This window comes from Saccopteryx bilineata, chromosome 4, assembly GCF_036850765.1.
Source record: "Saccopteryx bilineata isolate mSacBil1 chromosome 4, mSacBil1_pri_phased_curated, whole genome shotgun sequence".
Taxonomy (NCBI): Eukaryota; Metazoa; Chordata; class Mammalia; order Chiroptera; family Emballonuridae; genus Saccopteryx; species Saccopteryx bilineata.
In genome coordinates, this window is record NC_089493.1 from 53,673,595 (window position 1) to 53,700,500 (window position 26,906).

At 48.3% G+C, this 26,906-nt stretch overlaps 1 protein-coding gene across 4 annotated transcripts in view; it reads left to right on the plus strand.

Annotated features, from left to right (window-relative positions):
- Window positions 1-26,703, plus strand: part of MEGF11 (multiple EGF like domains 11) — a 390,737-nt gene extending 364,034 nt beyond the window's left edge. The window contains exons 15-26 of one of the 4 annotated variants that reach the window (XM_066273304.1): window positions 157-291; window positions 3,745-3,873; window positions 4,950-5,078; window positions 5,561-5,689; window positions 6,178-6,306; window positions 8,011-8,247; window positions 9,769-9,887; window positions 12,021-12,087; window positions 12,702-12,803; window positions 15,473-15,529; window positions 23,168-23,374; window positions 24,020-26,703. In XM_066273304.1, coding sequence (XP_066129401.1) covers window positions 157-291; window positions 3,745-3,873; window positions 4,950-5,078; window positions 5,561-5,689; window positions 6,178-6,306; window positions 8,011-8,247; window positions 9,769-9,887; window positions 12,021-12,087; window positions 12,702-12,803; window positions 15,473-15,529; window positions 23,168-23,374; window positions 24,020-24,183 — 1,604 coding nt within the window. In that variant the 3' untranslated portion in view covers window positions 24,184-26,703. Of the gene's footprint in view, window positions 1-156; window positions 292-3,744; window positions 3,874-4,949; window positions 5,079-5,560; window positions 5,690-6,177; window positions 6,307-8,010; window positions 8,248-9,768; window positions 9,888-12,020; window positions 12,088-12,701; window positions 12,804-15,472; window positions 15,530-23,167 lie in introns of all 4 variants that reach the window. The other 3 variants (XM_066273302.1, XM_066273301.1, XM_066273303.1) reach the window with 3 other exon arrangements.
- The last annotated feature ends 203 nt before the right edge of the window (window positions 26,704-26,906 follow it).

Sequence of the window (26,906 nt, forward strand, 5' to 3'; positions counted from 1 at the left end):
TGGAAACAGGACCAGACCCCAGCTCCTCTCTGAGACAGGTGTGGGGTGGGTGTGGCTCTCCCCATGTTTCTGAGGCGCCTCCCTTCATCACTGTGTGGGATTAGAGGGGTGAGCAGGCTGGCTGGGGCCCCTGAACACATCTCCCCTCACCCCCAGTCTGTCCCCCTGGGTTCTATGGCCATGGCTGCGCCCAGCCGTGCCCCCTCTGCGTGCACAGCAGCGGGCCCTGCCACCACGTCAGCGGCGTCTGTGAGTGCCTCCCCGGATTCTCCGGAGCCCTCTGCAACCAAGGTACTGTCTCAGGGGCAGACTGAAGCCAGGGAGGTGAGGCGTTCTGGGAGGGAAGTGGCTGGGAAGGAGGGATTTGGGGAGTCTCCTCATACTCCGTGGAGGCAACTGCTTGCCTCGCCAGGGCTTGTGCTCCACCTCTGTAAGGATCGGGCACCAAAGGCATGAGACGAAGCCGCGATGCAGTTCCATGCACAGGCTCAGAGAAGTTCAGTCTTTTCTCTGTGGTCTCACAGCTAGCACGTGGCCGGGCAAGAAACAATTCTGACTCCAAAGCCCTTGCTAAAGAGATGAAACAATGAAATAAGAATAGGTGAGGTCCACGTGGCTTGTGCGAGAGCCCAGTGGTCAAGCTGCGGGAACTCAGGGGAGTGGGCTGCAGCTCCAGCAGCAGCGGCAGCCCCCCAGCCCCCTGCCCTCGCAGTCAGGCCAGCACCACGGGTCCGGGGCCCACGCCACCCGCTCTCCTGGTCCAGCCGCAGAACCCTTCACACCACCAGCCAGCCTCTACCACTCACCGGGAGCTGAGAAGGGGGAGAAAGCGCATGGGCTTTGGTGTGCGGCTGAACTGGCTCTCTGTGGAGGAGAGCCCCGATTTGTAACATTTGCAAATTTCCATGATAAAATATTCCCACCATGGCTTGGTGGTACCAATGGTTTAACACCAGTCACAGAAATCTTGAATACTGAACAACAGTGCTAAGGGAGAAGCTGGCTTCAGCCCACACTGTGGCTTATTACAATCCCTGGCTTATTACAATTCCAGGGCAGCATGCATTTGGGGGATGGCTCCACGCTGTGCGGGACTTCACTGGGCCTTAGCTTGAAGGGTAGTGAAGGAAGAAGGACACTCAGGTAGAGGAAACCACTTAGGCAAAGCACGGGGGGAGTGGACATGTGACCGTCCAGCAGTGGGAACAGCTGAAGGATGGTGGAGCTGGGGAAGGAAAGGAGCTGAGAAGGTCGTCAGGGCCTTCGGGACAGCTTTAAACACAAGGTTGCAGAATCTGCACTCTAACCTGTAAGGAGGGATCTTAGATGAAGGTAAACTTAAAGCTAAAAGCTACTTCAAGGTCATCTGTGCAAGAATCTCATCTGGCCTCTGCTTAACTACTTCTATTGAGAGCTCACTACTTCCCAGGGAATGGATTCTTTTGATGAATAATCACCACTGGGCTATTTTTGTGAATGTGTGGGCCATTAACATGTCTGAGTGAAAAGTTTACTCCATGATGCTCTGAGGTCAGGAGAAGTTTGGGCCCCAGGGAAACATATGTGACAGTTTCATTTGCTTGCAGCCCTCCTAGGACAGTTTAATCATAACCTGACACACTGAGATTTACTTATTAAACATCAGAGACCCGACCATCAATACAGATAGTCCGGGTCTAATTTAGGACCTAGGCAGCCCGAGGAGTAACTCTCAGATCCTGTGATGTCTGATTTATCGCCCGCTGGCCTAATGAGTATTTTCCACATATAGATCTAATAGAGTTTGCTATTAATGGCAACTGCCCTGGTTAAGTCTCAAACCTTGTAAAAAATTGAACTGACACTTTCTAATGACCAGCTTTCCAGTGAGTTACAAATTACAGACATTGCTTATGCAGAATCATTAAACATAGATTAAATATAACCAGATGTTTTTTTTTTGCACCAGCCCCCTTCTTTCTTCTCCCCCCTCCCTGCTTTGCCTCTTGATTCAACTAAGTCATCGACCAATTAATGTATTAGCCTGCTCACATTAGCAGCTCTGTGGGTGAATTTGTCAGCCTTGTCTATGTGAGAAAGACTTCAAAGATAAGACTGTCTTGTTTGAGAAGCCCAGAGTTGGTTTTGGAGATGGGGGCAGGTGGAGAACCTCTAGCCAGGACTGGGGGATGGGTTCCCCAAATCTCACACCTCCCAGAGGAGGCAGGGCTACACGCTTTTCAGGAGGCTGAAGCCAGAGCCTGAGCTGCCAACAGGTGAACTGTGTCATCCTGCTGGCAGTGGGCCTGTCTTGGAAGGAGTGAGGGGTTTTGCCAGGAGCACAGGGCCCCAGTCAGCCACCTGCCCATAGCTATTAACCCACAGCCTGCAGCCTTTGGGTGAGGCTTATCATCCCCACTTCAAAGATGAGGAAACACTGAGAGGAGGGATGTGGTTTGCTCAAAGTGCCAGAACTTCCCAGCTGTGTGACCTTGGGCAAGTTACTTAACCTTTCAGTGCCTCAGTTTCCTCCTATAAAGTAGAGTTAATAAAAGGAATAATGAAAATACATAATGAGAGTATTACAGGGTTAACAGAACTTGTATTTGTGAAGCACAGAGGTACGGCAGAAGTGTTCTTTGAATACATGAATAAAACTATGACCCAAACTCCAGGGTTTCGACTAGAGCGCTTGGTATTAGGTGCTGCCTTTATTATTCGTTCCAACCACTGATCATATCCAGGAGAGGCAGAGGCACCAGGTGCCCGCAGTCTGGTTGGGGAAGGGCTGGCAATTTGAGTGCCAGGCAGTGTTGCATAAAGGAGAGTACAGCCCAAGGTTTGAGAGACCTGGGCCCTGGGGAGGTTGCTTCTCGTCAAGAGTCAAGACCTCCCTATGGTCCTCCGTGTGGCTCAGCCAGCCGAGGGCCCCAGGGACTCAAGGAGTTCCTCCCCCATAACAGGAATACAAGGAAGCCTTCTTAGAGGACATACGGGCACCTGGAACTGGGCTTCCAGGAGAACGGAGAGAAACTCAAAGGACCAGGAGTTGCCAGCAGACCCCACTGGAAGATCGTTGTTCCTGGGGCCTATTTTGGCCATGTTGCAAATTCCTGAGTGTTTGCTGCATGCCAGGCACAGTGCTGGGCACTCAGACCCAACAAAGAACAAGAGAGCCAGGTTCCTGTTCTCACAAGGCCTGTAGTCTAGAGGGGAAATTCTGAGCTCAGTCTTTCCCAGTAGACTTGGAGAGATAGAGGAGATAGGTGGACAGGAATAGATATTCAGAGCCAGTCCTCCAATAAACGGCAGACAGACCTGCCACCTGCATCGGTCCCTCTCCTTCCAGCTACATTCTCTGCCCTCACGGCTTTGGGATCAGGGATCAGTGATCAGGCAAGTGTGTGGTAATGGAGCAGAAAGTGGTGGAACAGGGCAGGGAGCCTCGGACTGAGGGCAGCCATGGGATCCCTAGACTCTACTTGTGTCGGTGAGACCTCAGTCAAGTGACTCTCCCCCATGGGTTTCAATCTGTTCCTCTGTCAGAGGGGACCATTAATACAGCTTTCTAAAGAATGCAGCTGTGGGCACAGGGGGGCAATCATTCTTGTTCAGATGGAGAAGGGCCCAAGTGGGCAGTTCCCAAGCAGATCCATGACCCAGCGTGGTCATGGCTGTGGCCAGGGAACCTCTGAGGATTGCTGCTGTGGGTGGTGGCCTGAGTAGTGGTGAGAAGGCAGGTGCCAGGCCGTCCTGTGCCCACAGTGTGTGCTGGAGGGCACTTTGGACAGGACTGTGCCCAGCTCTGCTCCTGTGCCAACAACGGGACCTGCAACCCCATCGATGGCTCCTGCCAGTGCTTCCCCGGATGGCTTGGCAAGGACTGCTCACAGGGTAAGCTGTTGCCTCCTAGGAATGGCCCCTGATCCTAGGTAAGGCCCCCAAACACCCCACTCCTTGCCCCTGGTGCGTGTACCTCCCAGGGCTGCAACCTCCTTCTGCTGATAGGAATGTCCACCTGAGTCCCACTTAGCTCTCTAGCTAACATGATAAATTAGGATTGATCACTGGTATTATTAACTGCCAGCATCAAAGGTATTGATATTGTTGGTAGTACCATTATGATGACTGAAAATTAATATTCCATAAGCTTCTGTGCAAGAAGTAGCCCCTACATTTGGATGGAGAGGAAGAGGGGGCAGGGACTGGCATGCTCGAGTTCGGGAATAGGGAAGTGAAGTGATGGCAGTCACCTTAGAGGGGTGGGTGTGTCCTCTAGTGCCTTATATGAATGTCCTGGGCACCATAAGCCTAGACAGGACATTATAGGGGCGGTTCATATAAGGTGTAGTGAATCTAATATGGAGGAAACAGGGACCTACCACTCCCAATCTCAGGGCAGAGACCCAGACTCTACCCTGTGTAGCTCCTAGGCTGATGGGCGAGACCCAGTACCCCTTAGGGAGGTCCCAGTTAGATGGTCTGGCCTCCAGGAATTTCCATTTTGATGGAGGAGACACAGTGCCGTCCTCAGGGAGCTCGCCAGCCCAAAGAGCCAAGTTCCTACACTGGAAAAGTTCCCATCCTCGTGGGGAGGGCAGCAGTGGGTACACAGTAAACTGCAATGCTTACAGTTTACCCCTACACACACACACACACACACACTCTCTCTCTCTCTCTCTCTCTAATCAGTCAGTCACCTGAGAGGGAAGGTTCAGGAGCCCTCAGAGCTGGGAGAGTGGGCAGAGAATCTGGGCTTAATAGGAATCCTGGGTCACTGGGCCAAGAAGTGAATGGAGGAATTCTGGGAACTATATGGTAACCCCCCCCCACACACACAAAGCCAGGAAATGACACCTGGGTACATCCTGGCATCTTGGCTCTGATGTGGACTCTCCCTTCCTCTCCCCCTCCCGTTCCATCTGCTTCCCTCTGCCTTGCCCTCACCCTTGCATCCCGTCCACCCCCAGCTTGCCCACCTGGGTTCTGGGGCCCTGCCTGCTTCCACACATGCAGCTGCCACAACGGGGCGCGCTGCAGCGCTGAGGATGGGGCCTGCCACTGCACCCCTGGCTGGACCGGACTCTTCTGCACGCAGCGTAAGCTCCGCCTCCTGGCCTCCCAGCTATTTAGACAGAATCTCATGCTGCGGCCTGCTGGCTGCTTAGGGCATTGTCTAGGGCTATGGCAGAGGGAGGAAGCAGGGCCCTGGGGCTGGGAGGCCCCATCCCCGATTTAGGAGTGAGGAGCTTGGCTGGTTGAATTCTGGTGTTGATAAACCCAAAGTCCTAGAGGTCAGGGCTATAAGGTTCCCCAGCTTTCACTTAGACCAGCCCCCCACTGGACAGGGGGGCTGAGTGAAGAGGAGAGGCCTGTTACTACACAGCCAGGAGATCCTAGCCTGCCTTCTGGTTCCAAGGCACCTTTATCCAAAGGACTCCCCACCCACTGAGGGTCCAGGGCATGGAGACGGCCTAGGTGCACGGTCACACCAGTCCTACCCCATGCTCCGAGAGAGGTGGCAGAAGACGGGTTTGGTCCCGGCTGCACCTCCGCAGTTGCCCCCACCCTGTTTCTCCAGGCTGTCCAGCGGCATTTTATGGGAAGGACTGTGGGCGCGTGTGCCAATGTCAGAATGGTGCCAGCTGTGACCACATCAGCGGCCAGTGCACCTGCCGCACAGGCTTCACCGGGCGACACTGTGAACAGAGTAAGCTGTCCCCTGACCCAGGGCATCCGTGCCAGGCCTCAGCCTCTTTCAGGGGAAGCCTCCCCTTTTCAAGGTCCACCCATTCGGGGCCCTGCACACCCTGCCCCTTTAACTTCTGGAAAAGGGCTGCAGGTCGTGCCTACACTGGCGTTTTGTTTCTTCCTCCAGTTATGTGGCATGGGGACTGCTGAGGCCCAACAGAGGTCCGGGGGTAACGAGGGAGTAGAGGGAGGCAGACCTTAGAGTCTTCTTTGAGGCCCTCGTGGCACCCAGCTCAGGGCCTGGCATGTGGAGGATGTTGTAAAAATGTGTCAAGTGAGGAGGAAATAGGGGTGTGTCCCCACTCAAGGCTGTCACCCCAGGATCAAAGCACAGCAGGAGCTACAGAGGAGGTTTCACTCTGAGGCAGAGCTGTCCACACATGGGGTGGGGAAGGGGTGGGGCGTCACTGCATCTCACTGGCTACCTCAACTCCTCGTTTGGCACAGGATGCGCTCCAGGAACCTTCGGCTATGGGTGTCAGCAGCTATGTGAGTGCATGAACAATGCCACCTGTGACCATGTCACCGGCACCTGTTACTGCAGCTCTGGATTCAAAGGAATCAGGTGTGACCAAGGTAATACACAGATAGCAAGGCACTGTGGAGAGGGACACACAGAGGCACTCTAGGGAGATTCCAATGGGAACAACTGGATTGTATAAGGACGCTGACTTTATTCACATGTGGGAGGAGAGCGGGGTGGGCTGTGGAGGAGGAGGCGGCGGCTCCAGGTGCTGGAAGGCAGGTGGGGTGGGCAGCCTGTCTTGGCTTCCCTGTGCTCATCGTTGGCAAGCTTCCTCTGAGCCAAGCAAGGGTAACCACAGCTAGTGCTGTGGAAAGGTCACCAGGCCTTCTGAAGATCTGCCCAATTCTGGTTCTGCTAACCTTCTAGGTGTCCTTGGGCAGGTCATTTGTTTTTGCTGGACCTGTTACTCCACATGCAAAGTGGAAAGAGTACATTAATCCTCATTTTCTGCTGTAGCACAAGGTTCTGCTGAGAGCCAGGGAGCCCAACGGGGCTCAACCTTGGCTCCACGTCTGCAGTCAGAAGACACTCCATAGGGCAGTTGTGGGGACCAAGTTGAGATGTGAGCACTTGATAAATGGTTTTGTATACATAAAAACCCTCTGCAAAGTGCTGCAAACTTAAGGGATTATATTACTATTGGTACTAGGAGATGGGGGATAAGAACAGGCTGTTATCCACATTATAAAAAAGGGGCCCAAGTCACACACATTGCATTCTTTTTATTATTATTATTCAGTGAGAAGAGGGGAGGCAGAGACAGACTCCTGCATGTGCCCCTACCAGGATCTACCTGGCAAGCCCACTAGGGGGTGATGCTCTGCCCATCTGGGGCATTGCTCTGTTGCTCAGCAATGGAGCTCTTCTTAGTACCTGAGGAGGAAGCCATGGAGCCATCCTCAGCACCTGGGGCCAACACCCTCCAATCAAGCCATGACTGCAGGAAGGGAAGGGAGAGAGAGAGAGAGAAGCAAGAGTGGGAGGGGTAGAGAAATAGATGGGCGCTTCTCCTGTGTGGCCTGGCCAGGAATTGAACCCAAGACATGCACACACCAGGCCAATGCTCTACCACTGAGCAAACCAACCAGGCCGCACATTGCATTCTAATGGAGGTGAGCCCACACATATATCAAGACAGGTTCTGGGGCAGTAATCCTGGGCACATTGGGTACAGCACTCATAGCCTTCATTGACAGTCTGTCATGTAATACCCAACAGTCCCCTGGGGAGGGTGGGATTACTATCCCCATATTACAAATGAGCCAACTGGCCTCTCTAAGTCACATTTAAATGACACAGCTGGTAAGCAGGGAGGACTGAGGGCATTTTCCCCACTCCTGAGAAAACCTGACCCTACCAATTACTAGTTGTCTGATCTTGGGCAAGTTACCTTACTTTTCAGTGACTGAGTTTTTTCCTTTGTGAAAGATAAAGAATTAAACAGTCCTTATTTCATAGGGCTGCTGGGAAGGTTAAATTAGTTAATATCTGTAATTCATTTTTGGAAGAGTAAAATACTCAAACATTTTATTTCCCACCCACGGTCATGTTTGTTCCTTGGGAGTTCCCTAGGATGCCACCCACTTTAGGCAGTTGAAGAAACAAGCACAGTGAGGGTTGGGGTCACAGAAACTGAAGGATAAGGCCAAGACTAGATAGAACCCAGGTCTCTTAACATCAGAGGAGTCCAGGTCCCACGGGAGATCTGAAGAGCAAGCAGGCTGCCCAGGCTCAGGCCCTCCCTCCACCCACAGCTGCCCTCATGATGGAGGAGCTGAATCCCTACACCAAGATCAGCCCAGCGCTGGGCGCAGAGCGGCACTCGGTGGGTGCTATCACAGGCATCGTCCTCCTGTTGTTCCTCATTGTGGTTCTGCTGGGCCTGTTCGCCTGGCGCCGGCGCCGGCAGAAAGAAAAGGGCCGTGACCTTGCTCCTCGCGTCTCCTACACGCCCGCCATGAGGATAACCAGCACTGACTACTCCCTCTCAGGTAAGGGCTATGCCCCCAGCACCCCCCTTCCACACACATACCTAGGAAGAGCCACACTGTAACCTTGGGGACACCCACGTATACTGATGAAGGTGGGTGGTCATGCCTGCGGGATTGGCAGCTGGGGCTGGATGCTCAGACTCCCCTAGAGAGATGATGGGAGTGGACAGAGGGACCTACTTGGGAAAGGGAGATGGGGTTCCATGGAGTGTCCTTTTCCTGGGCCTGCAGTACTGGGTGCCTATGGTTAGGAGCTTCCTTTCATTTCCCCAGCCCTTCCCATCTTTCAACTTTCCTAAACTTTCCAGGGGAACCTTTCCCCAGCCTGATGCCTATGACACCTCAGGAAACTGGTCTTGGGGCTCAGTGTCCAGACCCTGTCCCAGTTTTGTGACCTTGGGTGAAGGTCTCAGAGTAACCCTCCCTAACTAGTGCCCAGTTAGGAGGGCCCTCTTAGTACAGCGAAGGGGATGGGGCCTTATTTGGGGGAGATCTAAAAGTGTGGGCAGTGTCCCTCTGGCCAGGCCTGCTGGAACCCAGTCTGTCCACAAATGTGGTTGGGCATTCTAGTTGGGAGTCTGAGGGGGTGAGGGTGGCACTATTCAGCTAGATCCTTCCTCTCCCCTGAACCCTGGACTGCTGCCTAATAAGGAAGGCTTTTTGCTTCTTATTTAGTTAAACAGAAGAGTTCAAATGCTCTGAAACTGCCCATAGCCCTGGGCCACAGGAGGCGGGGCTATGGAGGGTGAGCACAAGGATGGCAGCTCACTCCAGCTGGTTCCATAGCTCATGGTTGACCTGAAGCCTCCTGTACCTTGTGACTTACAAAACCAACATCACGCCAGACCATTCCTGCTACGTGTTGCCTACCATGTGCCCAGCTCCACACAGATGTAATAGAATAGACAGATGCAGGCTTTTTCTCAGAGTCTCTGGCCTGCAACCTACCCACCCCCGCCTCAGGGTTTCAACCAAAGCAGGTATCCTCTGATGGAAAGCCCAAGCCCACAGACATCTGGGCATCCTCTTCTGTGACTACAATGAGCAAGGTTGTCCACGTTTTCCCATGCCATTCCACTGGAATTCCCCAGCCCTGTCAAGAAGGCCACAGGGCAGGAAGGGAGAAGTGGGGTTTTCTTTATGGCCTCACGACTGGGATCTAACCTTGGGTGGAGGCAGGGGAGGATCAGCACAGCCCTACGTAGTGACTCAGGGACATCTGAGGCTGTCAAAGCCAACATTCCCTTATCCATGCTCCAGCTGCTGATGCCACCCTCCACACTGGCAAGACTAACGTGCATCCTGCATGCTGCAGGGAGGGCCACTGTGAGGGAAGGGGCAAATCAGCCTCCACAGACTTCTGTAGGGTTAGTGGATGCCAAAAAGCTTGGGGGATGGGGGACTTGGCATCTCTCTCTCTGCAGAGCGCTCTCAAGGCTGCTCAGCCCAAGCAGTAGTATCGGGGCATCTCATGCCAGGGGCAGGAGTATGATGGTATGTGGCACCTTGTTCTCTTCCCAGATTTGTCTCAAAGTAGCAGCTATGCCCAGTGCTTTTCCAATTCCAGCTACCACGCACTGGCGTGCGGGGGGCCTGCCACCAGCCAGGCCAGCACTCTGGACAGGAACAGCCCCACCAAGGTACCGGGCCCCTGACTCCCCAGCCCCTATCCACTGGCAACCCATTCGGTACCCCCCTTTGCCCAGGAAGGAACTGTACCCAACTCCCACCTGGAGGGTCCATGGACAGGGAGCCTACAGGTTCCATGGAGCCAACAAGCACATGTAACCAATAGGCATCACATGTAACCAACCCACAGCATCACTCAATATAACACAGACCCCACACCCTTTGTGTAGCCAGTTGGTACCAAGTCATGTGATCACATAACATGTATAGCCTTCTTGTCACATAACCATGCACACCATGTGCACTCTTTTGCCATGTTAACACATGTAATCAAAACACTACACCAGATACCACCAACCGCTACAGTAGGTTACCAATACCATGTATGCAACCAGCACATTATAACCACTATTATACAGGTAATACCTAATGTCCTTGTACCTGGACACGCCATATGTCATCTGTACACACCCCAACCATTTGTTGTAATCAGAGCCAATGCAAGGGACATGGAACCCAAACATCAGCCATGGCCAGTGTTCTCACTATTGGCCTTCCCTCACAGCTCTGAGCATAACCCTGGCTGGCAGCAAGACGTCCTCATATAGGCCCTTGGGCAAGGATGTCTCAGAACAAACGGGTGGTGAGCCCTCCTGGTGTGCCAGGACTCATACTTGGCAGAGGGGGAGGTTCAGAAATGAGGACAAACAGCCTCAGGGACCACAAGGTCTGCCCGACAGGCTCACGCTGCACAGACCTCCTGACACCCACCTAAGCATGTATATACACTAGCAGGACCAGACTCCTGGCTTCCTGTTACGTCCATCCTGGGCCACGAACATGGACAGGAGCACAGTATTCACATTCTAGGCCTCTGTCCCAGAGCTCAGGGAAACGTTTCTCCCTGTCTGCCCACAGAAAATGTCCATCAGCCCACAGACCATACCTGCTGCCACAGAACTAATGACAACGCAGCCTGAACCCTCTAACACAGATACGTTCAACTCCAAGGGCAACCACTGTCGTGACAGCACCTCCGATTTTCCAGATGGCAGTGCTGCACACGGGATGCCTGAGGCCTATATGCAGGGTCTGTGGCCACCGGCCCGTGCACAGCCCTGTGGCTTTGACCCCTCTTCCAGGACCTCCTCAGCTCAGGCACCCATTCCCAGCTTCAGCTTCTCTGAGGAGCTGCAAGTTGAGAAAGAGGAATGTGGTTTCCCAGTAGGAGGCCCTTGATTAATTAGAGCCGCATTATCAAGGCTGCAGCGGGTCAGAGACCAAGGATGCCAGATGAGGCAGGGGTCCCTTGTCGCCATGTCATTCTTGGTCTCACTCCAATAGGAAAAGGTCGGGCCCCTCGCTCAGTAAAGTGCTGGAGTCCCCGTAGAATGGACCACTTGGTAACTCTCTTGCTCACCTCACCCCAGGGGCCCCAAGTGGCTTGGTGTGGTCAGACGCCTTAGCCCGGCAGAGTCAGGACACAGGTAGCAAAGACAGCAGCTGTGGTGATAAAGTTATGGGTCTGGGAGCTGAGACCCGAGCTGTAGACCCAGCTCTGCCAGACTCCTGTGCAACCAAGAAAGAGCAGGACCCACAAGCGGGATACGGGTCTCCATCTGTAAAATAAAGGCCCCTTTCCTCCGTGGCTGTGAGAACGCAGGAAGAGACTGCACCATCAGGCACCCTGATGCTTTTCTTTGGTCATATAAAAGGGAGACTCTTGCACTCAGCTCAGGTCAAGGGACAGAGGGCTCAGTGATACTGCAGGCAGCCTCAGCACTTCTGTGTTGGAGATGGCCTCCTGTTGCAGCCAGAGCCCACCCGGCTGATCTCCCTTCCCTGTCAGGGCCAGCTTGGCTCAGGCCAGTTCTTGGCCTTTGGGAGGACCTTTCCTACCTGCCTTTGCCCCACAGGCCTGGGCACCCTACAGCTTTGGTCAGACAGCTTAGAAGGGGTTGTGTCCTGCTTTTTTTTGGCATAAGCCACACCATACTTGCCTGTCACGGAACACTTAGCTCTCCCTTCCCCTCAACAATCTAGGACCTAGGTAGGCCAGGATCATCACAGAAGTGAGTGCACAGGCTGGGCAGGGGCACCTCCGGGGCACTAGGCATTAACTGGCTCTCCTACTTTCCAAACAGCTCAGTAACAAGTCCCTTGACAGAGACACGGCAGGCTGGACCCCTTACAGCTATGTGAACGTGTTAGGTCAGTAGTGGTTTGAGTGTGGTCCCCTGCCATCACATCCCACCCTGCTCACCTTCTCTATATTGAGAGGGGCCCTGCCCTAGCTCTGAGAGAGAGGGTTAGTAGATGAATGGTTCCTGTGCATGGTTTCCCCCAAGGAGAAGAGGGGTGGGGAGTAAACCCAGATTTATAAGCAAATGAAGCCCAGGACCCTTTTCATTCCTTTATTAAGGTATAGGGAGAGGGTAGCTGTAACCTAGGAACAAGGGAGACAACTAGGGCCCCAGGTATGGGAACTGCAGGTGGAGGCAAAAGATGCACTCACCATCTAGAAAAGGAACCCTTGCTGATCCAGGCTCTACCAAGGTATCCCTTTCAAGGGTTTCTTCCCAAGGCCTTGATGGGCACCAATTCCTCTAGGGTCAGGTGGGGTTGGGGGTGTAGAGGGCCAAGGCCAGTGGCCTCAGCTCTAGCAAATCCCCCTGGCCCTGCTGTTTCAAGCCCCTTTGGATGCTATACACGAGGGTCCTAATTCCTTTGAGCCTGCCCTACCATAACCCTCATACCCTCATCCCCTCCCCTGCCATATCAGGGCCCTGGGAATAATGGCTCCTCCCTGTCATTCCTCTCACTAGACTCCCATTTCCAGATCAGTGCCCTGGAGGCCAGGTACCCGCCCGAGGACTTCTACATTGAACTTAGACACCTCAGCCGCCCCGCTGAGCCACACTCACCAGGTTAGACACCCTGTCTCAACCTCTATCCCTTGGGCCCCTAAGGCTCTCATACCAGTCAGACCCAGCACCTGCCCTACCTCCCATTCTTGAACCTTGTGCTTGACCGGCCCCCACTGGTCCCAGAACTCCCCCTATTGAACCTCCCTCCCAACATGATTAGTCTGAGAACCCAATCTCCTAACAAATGGAACCTGTCTGGATCACCCCCAACACCCCTTCTGCTCCCACCATGGTCAGTGGATGTGGATAAACTATGATTGGTGTTAGGTGAAGGACACACATAACTGTACTCCCTGCAGTCCACAGAATACAACCCAAAACCACTGAGAAATGACCTGAGGTTGGCAACACTTTTGGCGTTCTCTGGGTCTTCTGGGTATAGATGGCAAACAGTTGGCTCTCTGGCCCAAAAGCCCAATGTCCCCCAGACCTAGCAGTGGCCTAGGCTAAGCTTTCCTGGATCCCAGGGTAGGGTTGTTGAGCAGAGATCTGAAGAAGTTGGGGCAGATATGTCAACCAACATCCTTTGTGTTCACATATTGGGTTCAAATTTGGTGGCCTGGGCAAGATGCAGAAAGGATACTTGAAAAGTCATTCCTGCAATGGGAGATTGTGGGTAGGAGTTATAGAAAGTATCACAAGAGTGAGTGCTATGAATGAACAGAGAATGTGGCCTCCCTGCAAGTGGCCCCTTTAGGATAGGACCTTAGCACACTGGACAACCTAGGCCTGAGCTTAGGCTCTAGCTGGTTTCTAGGGCTCAAAGGAAATAGCTCTATCATGTCCAACAGGTCTCTGGGTCCAATAACACCAGAAGTGAAGATTCCAAATTTGTCTGCTGGTTGAGTAGGCACAGGCTGCAAAGACCCTGGACCAATGCCCAGAAAACTGTGTTCTTGGCTATGGGCCCTTTGGCAGTGTCCAGGGCATTCAATAACCCCAATAAATACAGCCCCTACCCTGTATCTCTTTCCACATTGGAGCATACTCTGCACTCAGCCTAGATTTCTCCCTGCTCTGAGATCTCACTCTTCAACCAGTGTAGCCAGAGCCACCACACAGTCATTTTGTGGCTTATGCTCAAGCAGGCTGGTGGCCAATGGTAGAGGATGCTTGGGGAAATCTAGTTGCAGGTCAGTTTCTCACTGGCTAGTGTGGTCTCAGACAATTCACTGACCCCTTTGGGTCTCTAGGTCTTGTTAAATGAAGGGAAGAAGTTAACAGCCTAGCCTCCCTCCCTCAGGGAGGGCAAAAAAAAAAAAAAAAAGCCTTTGTTTGGTATAAAGTGCTGAACTAATGCCAGGGATGTCCATCGTTGTAGTCATGTTGCTGAAGGGCACAGGTACCTGCAGGTTGTCAGAACAGCAAACTGGAGAACACCTTAGACCTGCTTCTGCTCTATCACTCAGTAACGTGTGGAAGGCAGGCAGGCAGGCAGGCAGGCAGGACTCCTATGTCAATTCAACTTGGGAACTCTGTGTAGAGGAGGTATGGGGAGGTATCTAAACAGCAACGGGTTGGTTTTTAGAATCAGAAACTAATGCAAGTCAAGAGGACTCAAACTGTACTTTAGTAAGCACTGCTGCATGCCTTGTCTGGTATTGTGTCCTCAGTGAAAAACTTGGGGAGGGGAAAAAAAGGGAATGGCTTTGACTCTGAGCCAGTGTCATTACGACCCCAACTGACAGAGTGAGTGCTATGAATGAACAGAGAATGTGGCCTCCCTGCAAGTGGCCCCTTTAGGACAGGACCATAGCACAGTGGACAACCTGGGCCTGAGCTTAGGCTCTAGCTGGAAGAGAAATGCCATACAATTTCTCTTCTGGGATGAACTGCAGCAAAGAACCTGAGCCTGGTCCCTGAACCTGTATGTCCTGCCTATGGCTGGAGCTCAGGACCATGCACTGTGGGAGCCTAGAAAAAATTGTGACAGCTAAAAGGGGGGAAAAAAATCCTTGGGACTGAAAAACACTGGTAATTATTTTCAAAGACAGCTTTCCGTTAGGTGTAAACGGTCTACCCAAAAGAATGAATAAGAAAGCTTACTGTGGAGGGAAGGACTGTACACCTACAATGATGGTTCATCAAGAACCTTAGCCACCTGTCCACCTCCCTCTCTCGGTCCCCTCAATCAAGCTTCTGATCCAGGAGAGGAGAGGCAGGACCAAAGCTGAGAGGTAAGAAACAGTCTTCAACCTTATTTTAAAATCCAGCAGAACTAGGATTTGCAACGTCATGCGCCCTTCCCAAGTTCAGAAATGATTCGGATTCATTCCTTATCCTATAATTTTGGAGCCTGGAACTTCACCTATAGTGACAGCAGATGGCATCAGAACGCCTTTGATCACCTCCTGGAAAACATTCCCCTCAGAGGGATGTTTGAAGAAGAGGAATGCTGAATTTGCCAAGGGATCACCATTAACACTTAGAAAGGAGCCTTTTTTAAAAATCCTGTATGAAAAAAATAAAATAAAAAAATCCTGTATGGTCAAAAAGATTTAGAGTAGAGCAAATCCAGATTAATTTTCTAGCACTAAAGAACTATTTATTTTCTGGATAGGAAAGAGAAAAAGGCAAAAAAAAAAAAAAAAAAAAAATGAAGCCAATACATGCAATCCAAGTAAACCTCCCTCACTCCCATATTTTTCTTCCTTATACTCTTTCTACAGGTGCTTGTGGAATGGACAGACGTCAAAACACATACATTATGGACAAAGGCTTCAAAGGTAGAGTATCCAAAACTGATGTCCCATTAGAAAGGGCTTAGCAAGCTAAAGAGTGCAGATCTGAAACGGCCAGAAATTCTACCAGAGAGAAACTGCGCACCTCTTCCCCAAATACCCCCCAAATTAAAAGACCACACAGGACCCGGGGCTGCTGGGTAGCTCTGCCCAGGAGGAACAAACATAATAATAATGAATTCATCTTTTGATTTCAGTTGCACCTGCGTAGCAAATGCTGTGGGTTTTTTATAGATGCCAACTAAATGTCTTCGGAAATGCAGAACGTCATTATCCAATCAATTAGTATGATTAATTAAGAAATCTGAAATAAAGTCAATCTACCTGCCCCAGAGGCCTGCTGTCATTGTACTGGTAAGGGACACCACCCTGCACTTGCTGGCTTTGTGGGGCACAAGGAGTGAAACTGACACCCCAATATTGTATGGCACTCCACCCTCAAGCAATCTCTGCCCCTGAGAGCAGGGATGTCAGGACTAATCTCAACAAATGGGAACTCCCAGTCAGATCAGGAAGTCTATTGATAAAGCCAAGATGAAAGGTCAAGTGTTGCCCATGGGTTTAGGCTCTAAATGAAAGGATGTGAGAAATAGGCAGCTTTAGAACTGTGTCATTTATTATTCTGTCACTTATTAACTGAGACCTTCCACTGTGAGCTTTCCAAGTCCCAGTTTTCTCACCTGCTAAGTTGGGATAATTATGCCTATTTGCCCTATTGTCTAACAAGGTCTTCACGAGTATTCAATAAAATCACAGATGGGAAGTGTTTTTGCATATTGTAAAGGATTGTACTAATGTGTTAAAAGGACTGTCCTTTTGTCTCTGAGGTCTATTTAACCCTTTGCGTAGTGAGTTGTTTTCATGCTCGCTGACCCCCAGGAGTGAGTTTTTATTCAAAAAGTGAAATTAGTTCCAGTTCCAGTTTTATTAACTTAAAAATGTTTGTTTGATAACCAATTTCTGGAAACAAAAAGAACGTTCATTTGCCTTTTTTAAATGTTGCCTGACACGTGTACAATCATCCTGTGGATAGTCAGGAGGCACGAGGACATACATGAATGTTTGTACTACTCAAAGGGTTGAGATGACTGACAGCAGCTGTCCCTAAATCTAGCTGTGCACCTGAATCACCTGGAAATCTTGCCGAGCCTACAGATGTTCATACCCCATCTGCCCAAGATTCTGATGCAGTAGATCTAGAGTGGGGCCCTGGAATCTGCATTTATGCAGAGTACCTCCATGTATCCTTTTAGAAATCACTGGTTTACACAGGCCCAGATTTCCCGGAACACTGTTCTGGTCTTTCAACTCAACCTTAGGCACATCCAAGACACAACGTTTCCTAACCAAGGAGACCGTAGTCCTCTACAGTCCTTGGTGGGGTGGCTATTCAAAATGGGGTGAGCTAGGGGTGAATAGTGATGGTGAGAATTGTGGTCTGAACAAGAGAACAGGAAAGGTGAGTCTCCATCAGCATGTGTCAGGATGCATATTGCTCAAGAGAATGAGCTGAAGCCAGGAGGTCATCCCTGGACTCCTGGCCAGCCAAAGGACACTACTTCCTGGGGAGCATCATTCTGACAATTTTCTGTGAGTTTTGACTCAAACCATCCCAATGAAGGCAAGTACCATTACAACAGGTCAGACTTAATACAGAAAAGACAGCTCTCCTGCTCTAGTGCTGTGACCTGGGACCTGTTTCTTTCTCAGAGGCATAAGGATTAGGCAGGAATATTGCTCAGGCCTTTCCTGCTCTGAGAATATGCATGACTCAATTGCAAATAAGCTCAGACAGGCCCTGGCACCTCAATAAATGAGCACACAACCTCCCTATGCACTCTACTGTCCTTTGCATTGTGATTAAAGTAGCTACATTTAGATTTGCAACCACGAACACGTAAAACAAACCTAAGGAGAACGTGGTCTCTGCCTCAGTGTCATTCGTTCCTGTTTTGTGGGGGTTGTATATTTGAGCCTCTGAGTGCAGTTTTTGTTTCACTCCTCTGGCTATAATCATCCTTCAAATTAGAAGAAAGGGCTGGGTTGGCAATGTACCAGCAGGAAATGGGGCCAGCACATAAAACAAGAGAATTCAGAGAGGAAAATGGAATGTCACAGTTCAAAACTATAAAGTAGCTTGACCTGTGGTGGTGCAGTGGATAAAGCGTCGACCTGGAAATGCTGACATCGCCGGTTCGATACCCTGGGCTTGCCTGGTCAAGGCACATATGGGAGTTGATGCTTCCAGCTCCTCCCCCCTTCTCTCTCTCTGTTTCTCTCTCTCCCTCTCTCTCTCTCCTCTCTAAAAATGAATAAAATTAAAAAAAAAAACCAAAACTACAAAGTACTTATCAAAGACATGGACTAGCCCTGGCTGGTTTGCTCAGTGGTAAGAGTGTCGGCCTGGCATGTGGAAGTCCCAGGTTCAATTCCCAACCAGGGCACAGAGGAGAAGTGCCCATCTGCTTCTCCACCCCTCCCTCTCCTTTCTATCTCTCTTTTCCCCTCCCGCAGCCAAGGCTCCATTGGAACAAAGTTGGCCAGGGCACTGAGGATGGCTCCATGGCCCCCACCTCAGGTGCTAGAATGGCTCCGGTTGCAACAGAGCAACACCCTAGAATGGCAGAGCATCGCCCCCTAGTGGGCATGCCGGGTGGATCCCGGTTGGGCACATGCGGGAGTCTGTCTCCCTGCCTCCCTGCTTCTCACTTCAGAAAAATACAAAAAAAAAAAAAAAAAAAAAAAAAGACATGGACTAAACCTACATTAATTGGCTTAACTCCCAAACAATCTAATTTGTACCAGGAATGAAATTATATATTTCCTAAACTTAGTGGGCCAAACCTTGAAAAGGAAGAGTCTTAAGTGTTCTCTGAACTCAGTGGGAAAGAGCCCTGATCTAGAAGTTAAGAAACTTAGCTTCTAGTCCTAGTTCTTCCTGTGTCGAGCTGACTTGGGCACAGCATTGTTTTCTGGGTCTAAGTGTCTTCCTCTACTAGGAGGACAGGGTTGCACGAGCACCATCTCTGGGGCCCTTTTTAGCTGACATTCTAAAAGTTGTTAATTCCATCAATACTCCCTCTCTTTCCCATTACTTACTGAAGACCTCCACTCACTGTCATTCTGGAGGTCACGTGAGATCGCACACAGCTGTGCTAACTTCATATTACCTTTCAAACATCTTTTATCATCCCTTCCCCCTACCCCTCAGCAAAATGATTCTGCAACAAACTAGCTCATGTTCAACTCCTTGTCTGTCAGGCATTTCAAACTGCTGTAGAAGAAATCTTCCCCGATACTCTCCATCACCTTTATGATCCTCAAATCCTGGATTCCACTGTTGTGGCCACCTTCCCCACCTTATGGCCCTTGGTAATCTAATAAGTCTCCTCTTGTGGTCACCTTGGTGACTTGGGTTCCAAGGTAGTTAGGATCCCACTGACATCCTGAAAACTTTTTTCAGCTAATGTGATCTTCCCTCTGAGATCTTCCCTTTTCTCTCCCCATATCCTTGTCTCTCATTTAAGAGAGGGATGCTATCTTAGGGCCAGGAAGAGACAAGGGAGAGTGGTCTTCTAATAGTAGTCAGCAGAGATGAAATTTCAGTGCCTGGGTTTTCCCCAACAGTAAAATACTGGCCTTAACTAGATGTTAGTTGAACCTAAAGCCCTAGTAAATTCACATCCCACTCACAGAGTGGCCTTGGAAAGTCACTTCCCACTCTAGAGTACTGCTTCCTTTTATAAAATGAAGATGTGTATATTAGCTCATTTCCGAGGCCCCGTCTGCCTCTACAGTATATGGCTTTGTGATTTTTTGAGAGAGAGGGACTAGATGAGACTAAACGCCAGGCCATTATAGGGCTAAGCCTCTAGTATTGATTCTAATTACAGGCCTTTGAGGAGTGACTCCCCAGAGCTTGGGTAGCCTTGCTTGATGCTTCCCCTTTCTTCACAAAATACCCTAAAATGCAGGGACTAGCTGGGGGTGGGGGTGGGGTGGAGCTCTAAAAGGATGAGGAAGTATCTTAGAGCAGCTGGTTGTTCTTCCCTTTTCATGCCTTCCTTTCCTCTCCTCCCTCCAGGCAGGCAGGTAGATGACTCAGCTTGAGAAAAAGAGTGGCTCCTTGAAGTAGTTTTCCAGCTTGCCTAGCTCTCCCCCAACTTCCAGTTCCCAAAAAGGATCCACCCGACCACCTCAAAACACACACAGACACACAAAAAGGATCCACCCGAGCACCTCAAAACACACACACACACACACACACACACACACACACACACACACACACCTCTCTCCATCCTTTGTCTTACCCTCTGGCCCTTTATGGAAGATACAGCTTCTCCCAGACACTAATCGCCTCCTTCACAACCCCAACTTCACTTTTATCATTTAGATGCACCCCCTGCTGCAGGGCAAACAATTTATTCCCCCAAAATTGGAAGCGGCCCTGACTGTTCTAGTGGAAATGAAAAGAGGGGCACTTATTGGCTGGCTGGAGCTCTTTTTGGCATCGAGCTAGAGCTCCAAGGCTCTCCAACTGCCATAACTGAAGCAACCATGGGATATCCACAACAAGCTTAGAGCCTGCCTGGCCTTTCCCTCTTAGCATGGCTGGGCCCCACAAGGTGTTCCTTGTTGTAGGTACGGTGAAGCTGTTGCAGAGATACTTTGCGTTTAGGGAGGAGCACAAGGAAACTGCTAGGAGGGAAAACACTTTGATTGGGTATCAGAAGACGGGGGTTAAGTCTTAACTACTTAAAACATTAATCAAACCTTATGAGCTTCAGTTGCCTCATTTCTAAAGTAGTAATACAAGTCCTTCCTGCCCAGCCTCCTTCACAGATGTAACGAGTTTCAAATGACTAACCTGAAATACTAGTTTTAAGTGCTACAAAAAGTTAGCTATCACTATTCCTTTAAGTTCTAGAAAATATGCCACTGAGGCAGGTGCCTCTGGGAGGAGAAGAGGGACGAGGTGTTAGGACTCTCAGAAGATAGCCCTTCTTTAAGCAATTTCAGTCCTCAGCTTCCAAACAACCCACTGTCATATTGCCTACTCCCTGGCTGGTAAGTTCAAAACACTCTAAGTGGGACCAATGAGCCATGCTACCAGGGTTGCTGGACTTAGCCTTACTCCCTTGTTTGAAGAAACAAAGTACGTACTCACTAGAGGCAAATATGTGTATGTGGCCCTGGACCAGCAGCCACCTTTCCCCATTGCCCCTCACCAGCAGCTGTGCCAGTCCAGCCTCTCTTTAGTCCTTGCTGGGGCTAACTCGGACTGCTCATTGTCTAAAAAGAATGTTTTCTCTTCCTCCTGTGTAGGGCTCGATGCTAGAAAGAGGCCATAGTCTAAGTTGGGACCAAACCAATATCCCTGTGCACTGTGGGCTAAGTTGTGATGGAAAAATTCTCTGAAACTGGTTCTAGAGCTTGCTTTGCTACTAATTAACAGCAGGACCCTGGCAAAGTCACTTCCTCATGCTAAGCCTCAACTTCCTAAGCAATAAAGGGGGGGGGGGATAACATTGTAATATTATTACTATACCAACACCACAGGGTGTTCTGAACACTTGAACTAATGGGTTAATGTACTTTTGTACAAAATCGAGGAAATGTTACCTGTTGAAATATCAATAACTATACCAACAGAAAAGTAAATACCCTCCTAACCACCTGTTAGGGAAGAAAAGACTACTTGTTGTAACATACACATCTCAACTACTTCAGCCCCATAGTGTTCTGTTCTGCTCTCACTGGACCAAGGTCCATCTAGTCAACCCTTGAGTTACATTAGCATTTTCATTTTTTTTATCCTTCAACTAATTTCATAAGTTGGACGAAGAAAGCATAAATGGCAGCCCAAATGAAACTTGTGGCAGTCCTAGAGAAAGAGCCTCCAATATCACCATCTGCTACCACTTGTAGAAATAACAGAGCTGAGAGGCCACTTAGATCACTATTGGCTGTCAAGCTCCTCCAACTTAATGCTTGTTTCTAGACCCTGTGGCTGGCAGAGCCTCAAACAGATGAGGGCCAGAGCTGCCAGATTACAGACAGGAAAAGTAAAGAAGTCCTGACTCACAGACCGTGAACTCCAAAAGGGGAATGGAGTAGAGGTTGAAGGAAGGGCTCTCCTTTCCTCCTGTGACTCCCATTCACAAAGAGAACTTTCTTCTTCTAGTGGAACTAGTTGCCTGGCTTCATATTTGGAAACTAGTTTGTATCCCTGTCCCCTAACATATCCTGAAGTCTTAAGAATGATGCATGCCTTAGAGGTGGCAGGAGAGGAAGCAGGAGTCCTCCTAGTATCAGAGAATGCTACTATTTTTTTTTTATTTTTTTTTTTAGTGAGACAGACAGGAAGGGAAATGAGAAGCATCAGCTTGTAGCTGCAAAAGTTTAGTTGTTCGTTGATTACTTTCTCATATGTGCCTTGACTGGGGGGGAGGGGCTCCACCCTAGCCAGTGACCCCTTGCTCAAGCCAGTGACCATGGGGTCATGTCTATGATCCCACATTCAATCCAGCAACCTCAGGGTACTCAAAAGTGTCCCAGGTCAACATTCTATCCACTGCACCGCTGTCTGATCAGGCTGAGAGAAAGCTACTATTAAAATAGGTTTCCTTTAGCATTCATGAGAACTGAGGTAAATGGCCCCCCAGAGGATACTCTGCAGGCTTGCTAGAAAACAGGAAAATAGGAACTTTCCAAAGGCTGGCTTGGGACCCAGACTTTTGACATCTCTATTACACTGCTCTCTGCCCCACCTCTGCTCATGAGCTGCTCAGAGAGCAGGGATGAAGCCAGTTTGCTGCTGGAAGGATATGAAATTGCTGACACCTGTGTCAAAACACCCTCACCCACCCTACTTCTCTGAACCTAAACCTTTTTTTTTTTTTTTTTTTGTAACCTAAGCTTCTTAGTCATCAGAAAAAAATCAGAAGAATGGTACTACAGAAAACACAGGCCAAGAAGTCCTGAGGCATAGATTCATCTTGGCACTGCCATTTATGTACTGTGTGACCTTAGTCAAGTCATTTCATCTCTCTGGGCCTTCATCCTATAAAATGCAAACCATCAATTATCCTTGCAGGATTTTGTAAAAATTAAGTAATAGTGAAAGTACATTGTGAATATCTTGAATTAAGGTCTTTCTGGTGCTATACCTGACTACTAAAAACAAAAATGTTCTGCTTGGCCTGTGGTGGCGCAGTGGATAAACCTTTGGCCTGGAATGCCTAGGCTGCCAGTCTGAAACCCTGGGCTTCCCTAGTCAAGGCAAATACAACAAGCAAGCAATGAACAACTAACATGAAGCAACTATGCATTGATACTTCCCATTCCATGCTCCACTTTTGCTCCTGTCTCTGTAAAATCAATTAATAATTTTAAAAAAATGTTCCTATCCCTCCCAAAAACATAAGTTTTCTTAGAAAAAGAACTCTGCCTACCTATGAAAGCACTCAATATATTTAATAAGTAAATCTTGGACTATTACAGACTTCTACAGCTCCTGGATCCTGAAATCACATGAACTTGATTGCAGTCTGTTTCTGGTACAGTATTTGAATTGTCTTATGTCCTTGCTTGTCCTAAGAAATCTCTCTTGCCTTGCAGATTACATGAAAGAATCCGTGTGCAGTTCTAGCACTTGTTCCTTGAATAGCAGTGAAAACCCTTACGCCACAATTAAGGACCCACCCATCCTCACCTGCAAGCTTCCAGAAAGCAGCTATGTAGAAATGAAGTCACCTGTGCACAGGGGGTCTCCGTACACAGATATGCCATCCTTGTCGACATCTAATAAAAATATATATGAAGTTGGTAGGTGTCTCAAATAAGTAACTTAGCAAAATCAGGGAAGTAGTGCAGCATCTGAAGTAAAAACAGTCCCTCTCCACTCACCCTGTCTTGAAAACACACCTTTCTTTTGTTGTTTAAGGAATCCAAGGTGAACTGCCTTTCCCAGGACTGCCCTCCTGTCTCATGCAGGAAATAAGATTCTTGTGCCAGCTCTTCTTAAAAAACAAACAAACAAACAATAAAACACCAGAACTAGTTTGAACCAGAAATACTGGGTGTGAGGAGTGGGTACGCTCATACACACTTCAACTGATTGTTGATACAAATCCCAGTTTAAAAAACAATCAGAATAGAACATTTATTGACTTTCTAAATCACCACCTTCTACTTCTCCCACTTCAACCCATGTGCCTGGGCACACTGATAAGACCCCTACTTCTTAGATATTCTAAATCTCTTGCTTTTCACCAGAGCTTGGGATTGTGACAGCATGCTCAATTATGTTTATCTCTTGAGCAAGCCTCAGTCCTAACCCTCATATATTTGTCAGATTTATAAAACCCTGGGTTCTCTCCCCACCATTAAATAGGACCCCTCTTCACCCCATCCAACAAAGCAACCAAAGCTAATCTGTTCTCTGAACTCATTTTTCACTATATTCCTTAGAGCCCACAGTCAGTGTGGTCCAAGAAGGCCGTGGTGGTCATAACTCCAGCTATATCCAGAATCCATACGACCTACCTAGGAACAGCCATATTCCTGGTCATTATGACCTCGTCCCAGTAAGACAAAGCTCTGCCAGTGAGCCCTCCCAGGACAAGCAGTCTTAAAAGGGATAAGCTTCTCTCTTGAAATGTGCTCTGCTGAATATTTTCTGACTCTGAAAGAAGACAATCCCCTGACTTGAAATAATGGTACAGACTGACTCCAGCTGCGTGTTAGTTATTACTTTCACATGGAACTAAAGAAGAACTTCCAAGTGGGACTGGGGTAATTGTTCAAAAGGCCTGTTTACAAAGGCAAATCCTATCACTCACCCTACCCCCAACCCCAAATGCCCTGGACTACATGATCTTTTAAAAACATTTAGGATACAGCTACTCATCAACATCAGCCAAATATAGCTAAATATATTTATATACTTAATTACCTAAAACATGATGCTTAAAAAGCATTTAGAATAGGTTTTACAAACCTTCCTAGGTGGAAAGGGGGAAGAGGAAGGGGAAGGCGAGAGGATTAATATAAAACACCTGAAATGTATATGTACTTTTGGTTGCGGTTACTATCAACATGTTTGATTACCTAAGATAATTAGTACAAAGACACAAACTGTGCTAATATCAATCCTAAAGTTCCTGTACATATATGCCTGGTTCATCAAATTACAATGGCCAAAATTAGTTTATTATGTAATCTAATGCTAACAACTTCAATTTTTTAAAATAAGACTTAAGTAAAAACAACTTTCCCTCTTCTGCCCCTAATGGTAGTAGAATAAATAAAGGTTTTCAAAGCTCAACAACCTTTCAGTCTATCAGTATTTCTAGGCTGGCTTTTACCAAATTTTGCCAATTCAAAGTTCTAGCAAGTCAGCCCTGACCTATTTCTATCTTCTTAGTCTACCCAACACCCAAGTCATTCCATGGGAAATAAAACTCTGAGATGATGCTTTAAGCAACCAGTCATAGGCTGATAAGAATTAAGTATCCCTAAAAATGGCTATTTGGTCTCTCAAATTTATTTGGTTGGCATTCCTTGACTCAGAAGAGTGCTTGCTTTCAAGCATTTCTTCATAAATCTTGAGCTTTGGTGTGATATGAAACCTAAAAACGTAGAGGAAATTAAACAAAAGAGGATAATCAAGTTTAAATTGCTTAAAATACATGATGCTCTTTGATGGAACTAAACTAAAATCAAATGAACTGTAATCAGTTGCTATAAGATGATGTAAAAACTTTACAGTAAACCTCATATAAGGATATGAGGTACTTCTACCTTCTACCCTAAACCCACCACCTGCTGAGATGGCCAAAACTGAATTACAATGAGCTAATGCTCTAGATCCCAGTACTCAGATGTGTCTATACCTTCCGTTACTAATGACCATAGGTAAACTGGGGCTCAAGTGAGTCAAATGGAGCCAACTCCCAAGCTCTAAAGAGGACCTTCTCACAAGAGCTAAAGACCCAAAGGGCAAACCAAGAAAACTAATGGGCACCCCTATACCACTCCATTTTCTGGTAACATTCAGATAGTAAAAACACTTTCAAAAGGTATACACAAGAGGAACTACATGACTGAAAAGCTGAAATAGCTGCTACAGAAGTATGGGAGTTCTGAAGCCCTTGATATAAACTGCAAGTCTGCCATGGAACCCATTAGTTTGGGCAATCACCAGCAAAAGCAAGGGAAAAAAATGAGTAAACTCCCCCTCCCCCACTTCACTCAAGGCTTAAGCAAATGTTGTTAGAGGAAAATATCTAATACTTAACATGAATGCTGCATGTGTGCATGGGAGCAAGTGATCAGCAATAGCAAATCTGCTTTCCAAAAAAGCCTTATTAAATTATAAATACTAGAAAATTACTTTGTAAATCCAAGTAAATATTTCTCATACATATGTAGAAAGAAATATAGATAAGAGACTTACCTCAGCATTTCAGGGAAGCAGGTGCTCAATTATCTTTGTGAAGCAAGGACCAGGAATCATCAGACCGGCAAGGAGAAACTTCATCTCAGTCCCAGGCTTTATCTTCTTCCCCTACCCTGCATGTACAGTACCCTGGCAAACTGCAAACAACTACCATCGCTCAAGTCTCACCTTTCTTTTTACCAAGTATCTTCCAGGCAAATTTCAGCAAGAGGTAGTAGCATGGTGGAACTGCTAAAGCACTGGGCCAAGAGGTTTGAGAGTTCCTTGCCCTCTCTGGGCTCCCCCCCACACCTCTCATGTGTAAAAAGGGGGAGAACCAAAAAGGGCTGAGGGAACCCTAAAATGCTTCAGCTCTAGCATTTTGATTTTTAAAGAATATATCACAAATTAAAATCAGGTAATACAGAAAAAGAGAAAGACCGACGATGTGATTAATCTAGTGATAATTGTTTTCAAATACTTAAGAGCTACTGGTACAAGACATTTCAATCTTACAGAGCAACTGTTAGGAACTTCTCTCTAGCACTGTCACAAATACGTTCATGGTCAACCTAAACGTGCACTGTGTGTTTTATTGACAACTTGGAAAGATGTGTTCAATGATTTTACAGGAACTAGGTTTTCACTCAAAAGAAGTGCTGTGCATACAATTCAAATAAAGAAAACCATTACTGTACAATAGCATAAGTGAGACTGAAATGGCAATACTTTTTTAAACAATTCAGATTTGTAATATATTTGTTCACTGTGCAGAGGGTCACACCTTGTACAAAATAAAATTAATTTCTCAAACTAAAATGTGTTGCAAACCAAAAATGTGTCTATATATCTATACTTTAGGTTTAAAGGTAGAACTAATCTACACTTTGTGTGGTCACTTTAGACCAGGGGTCGGAA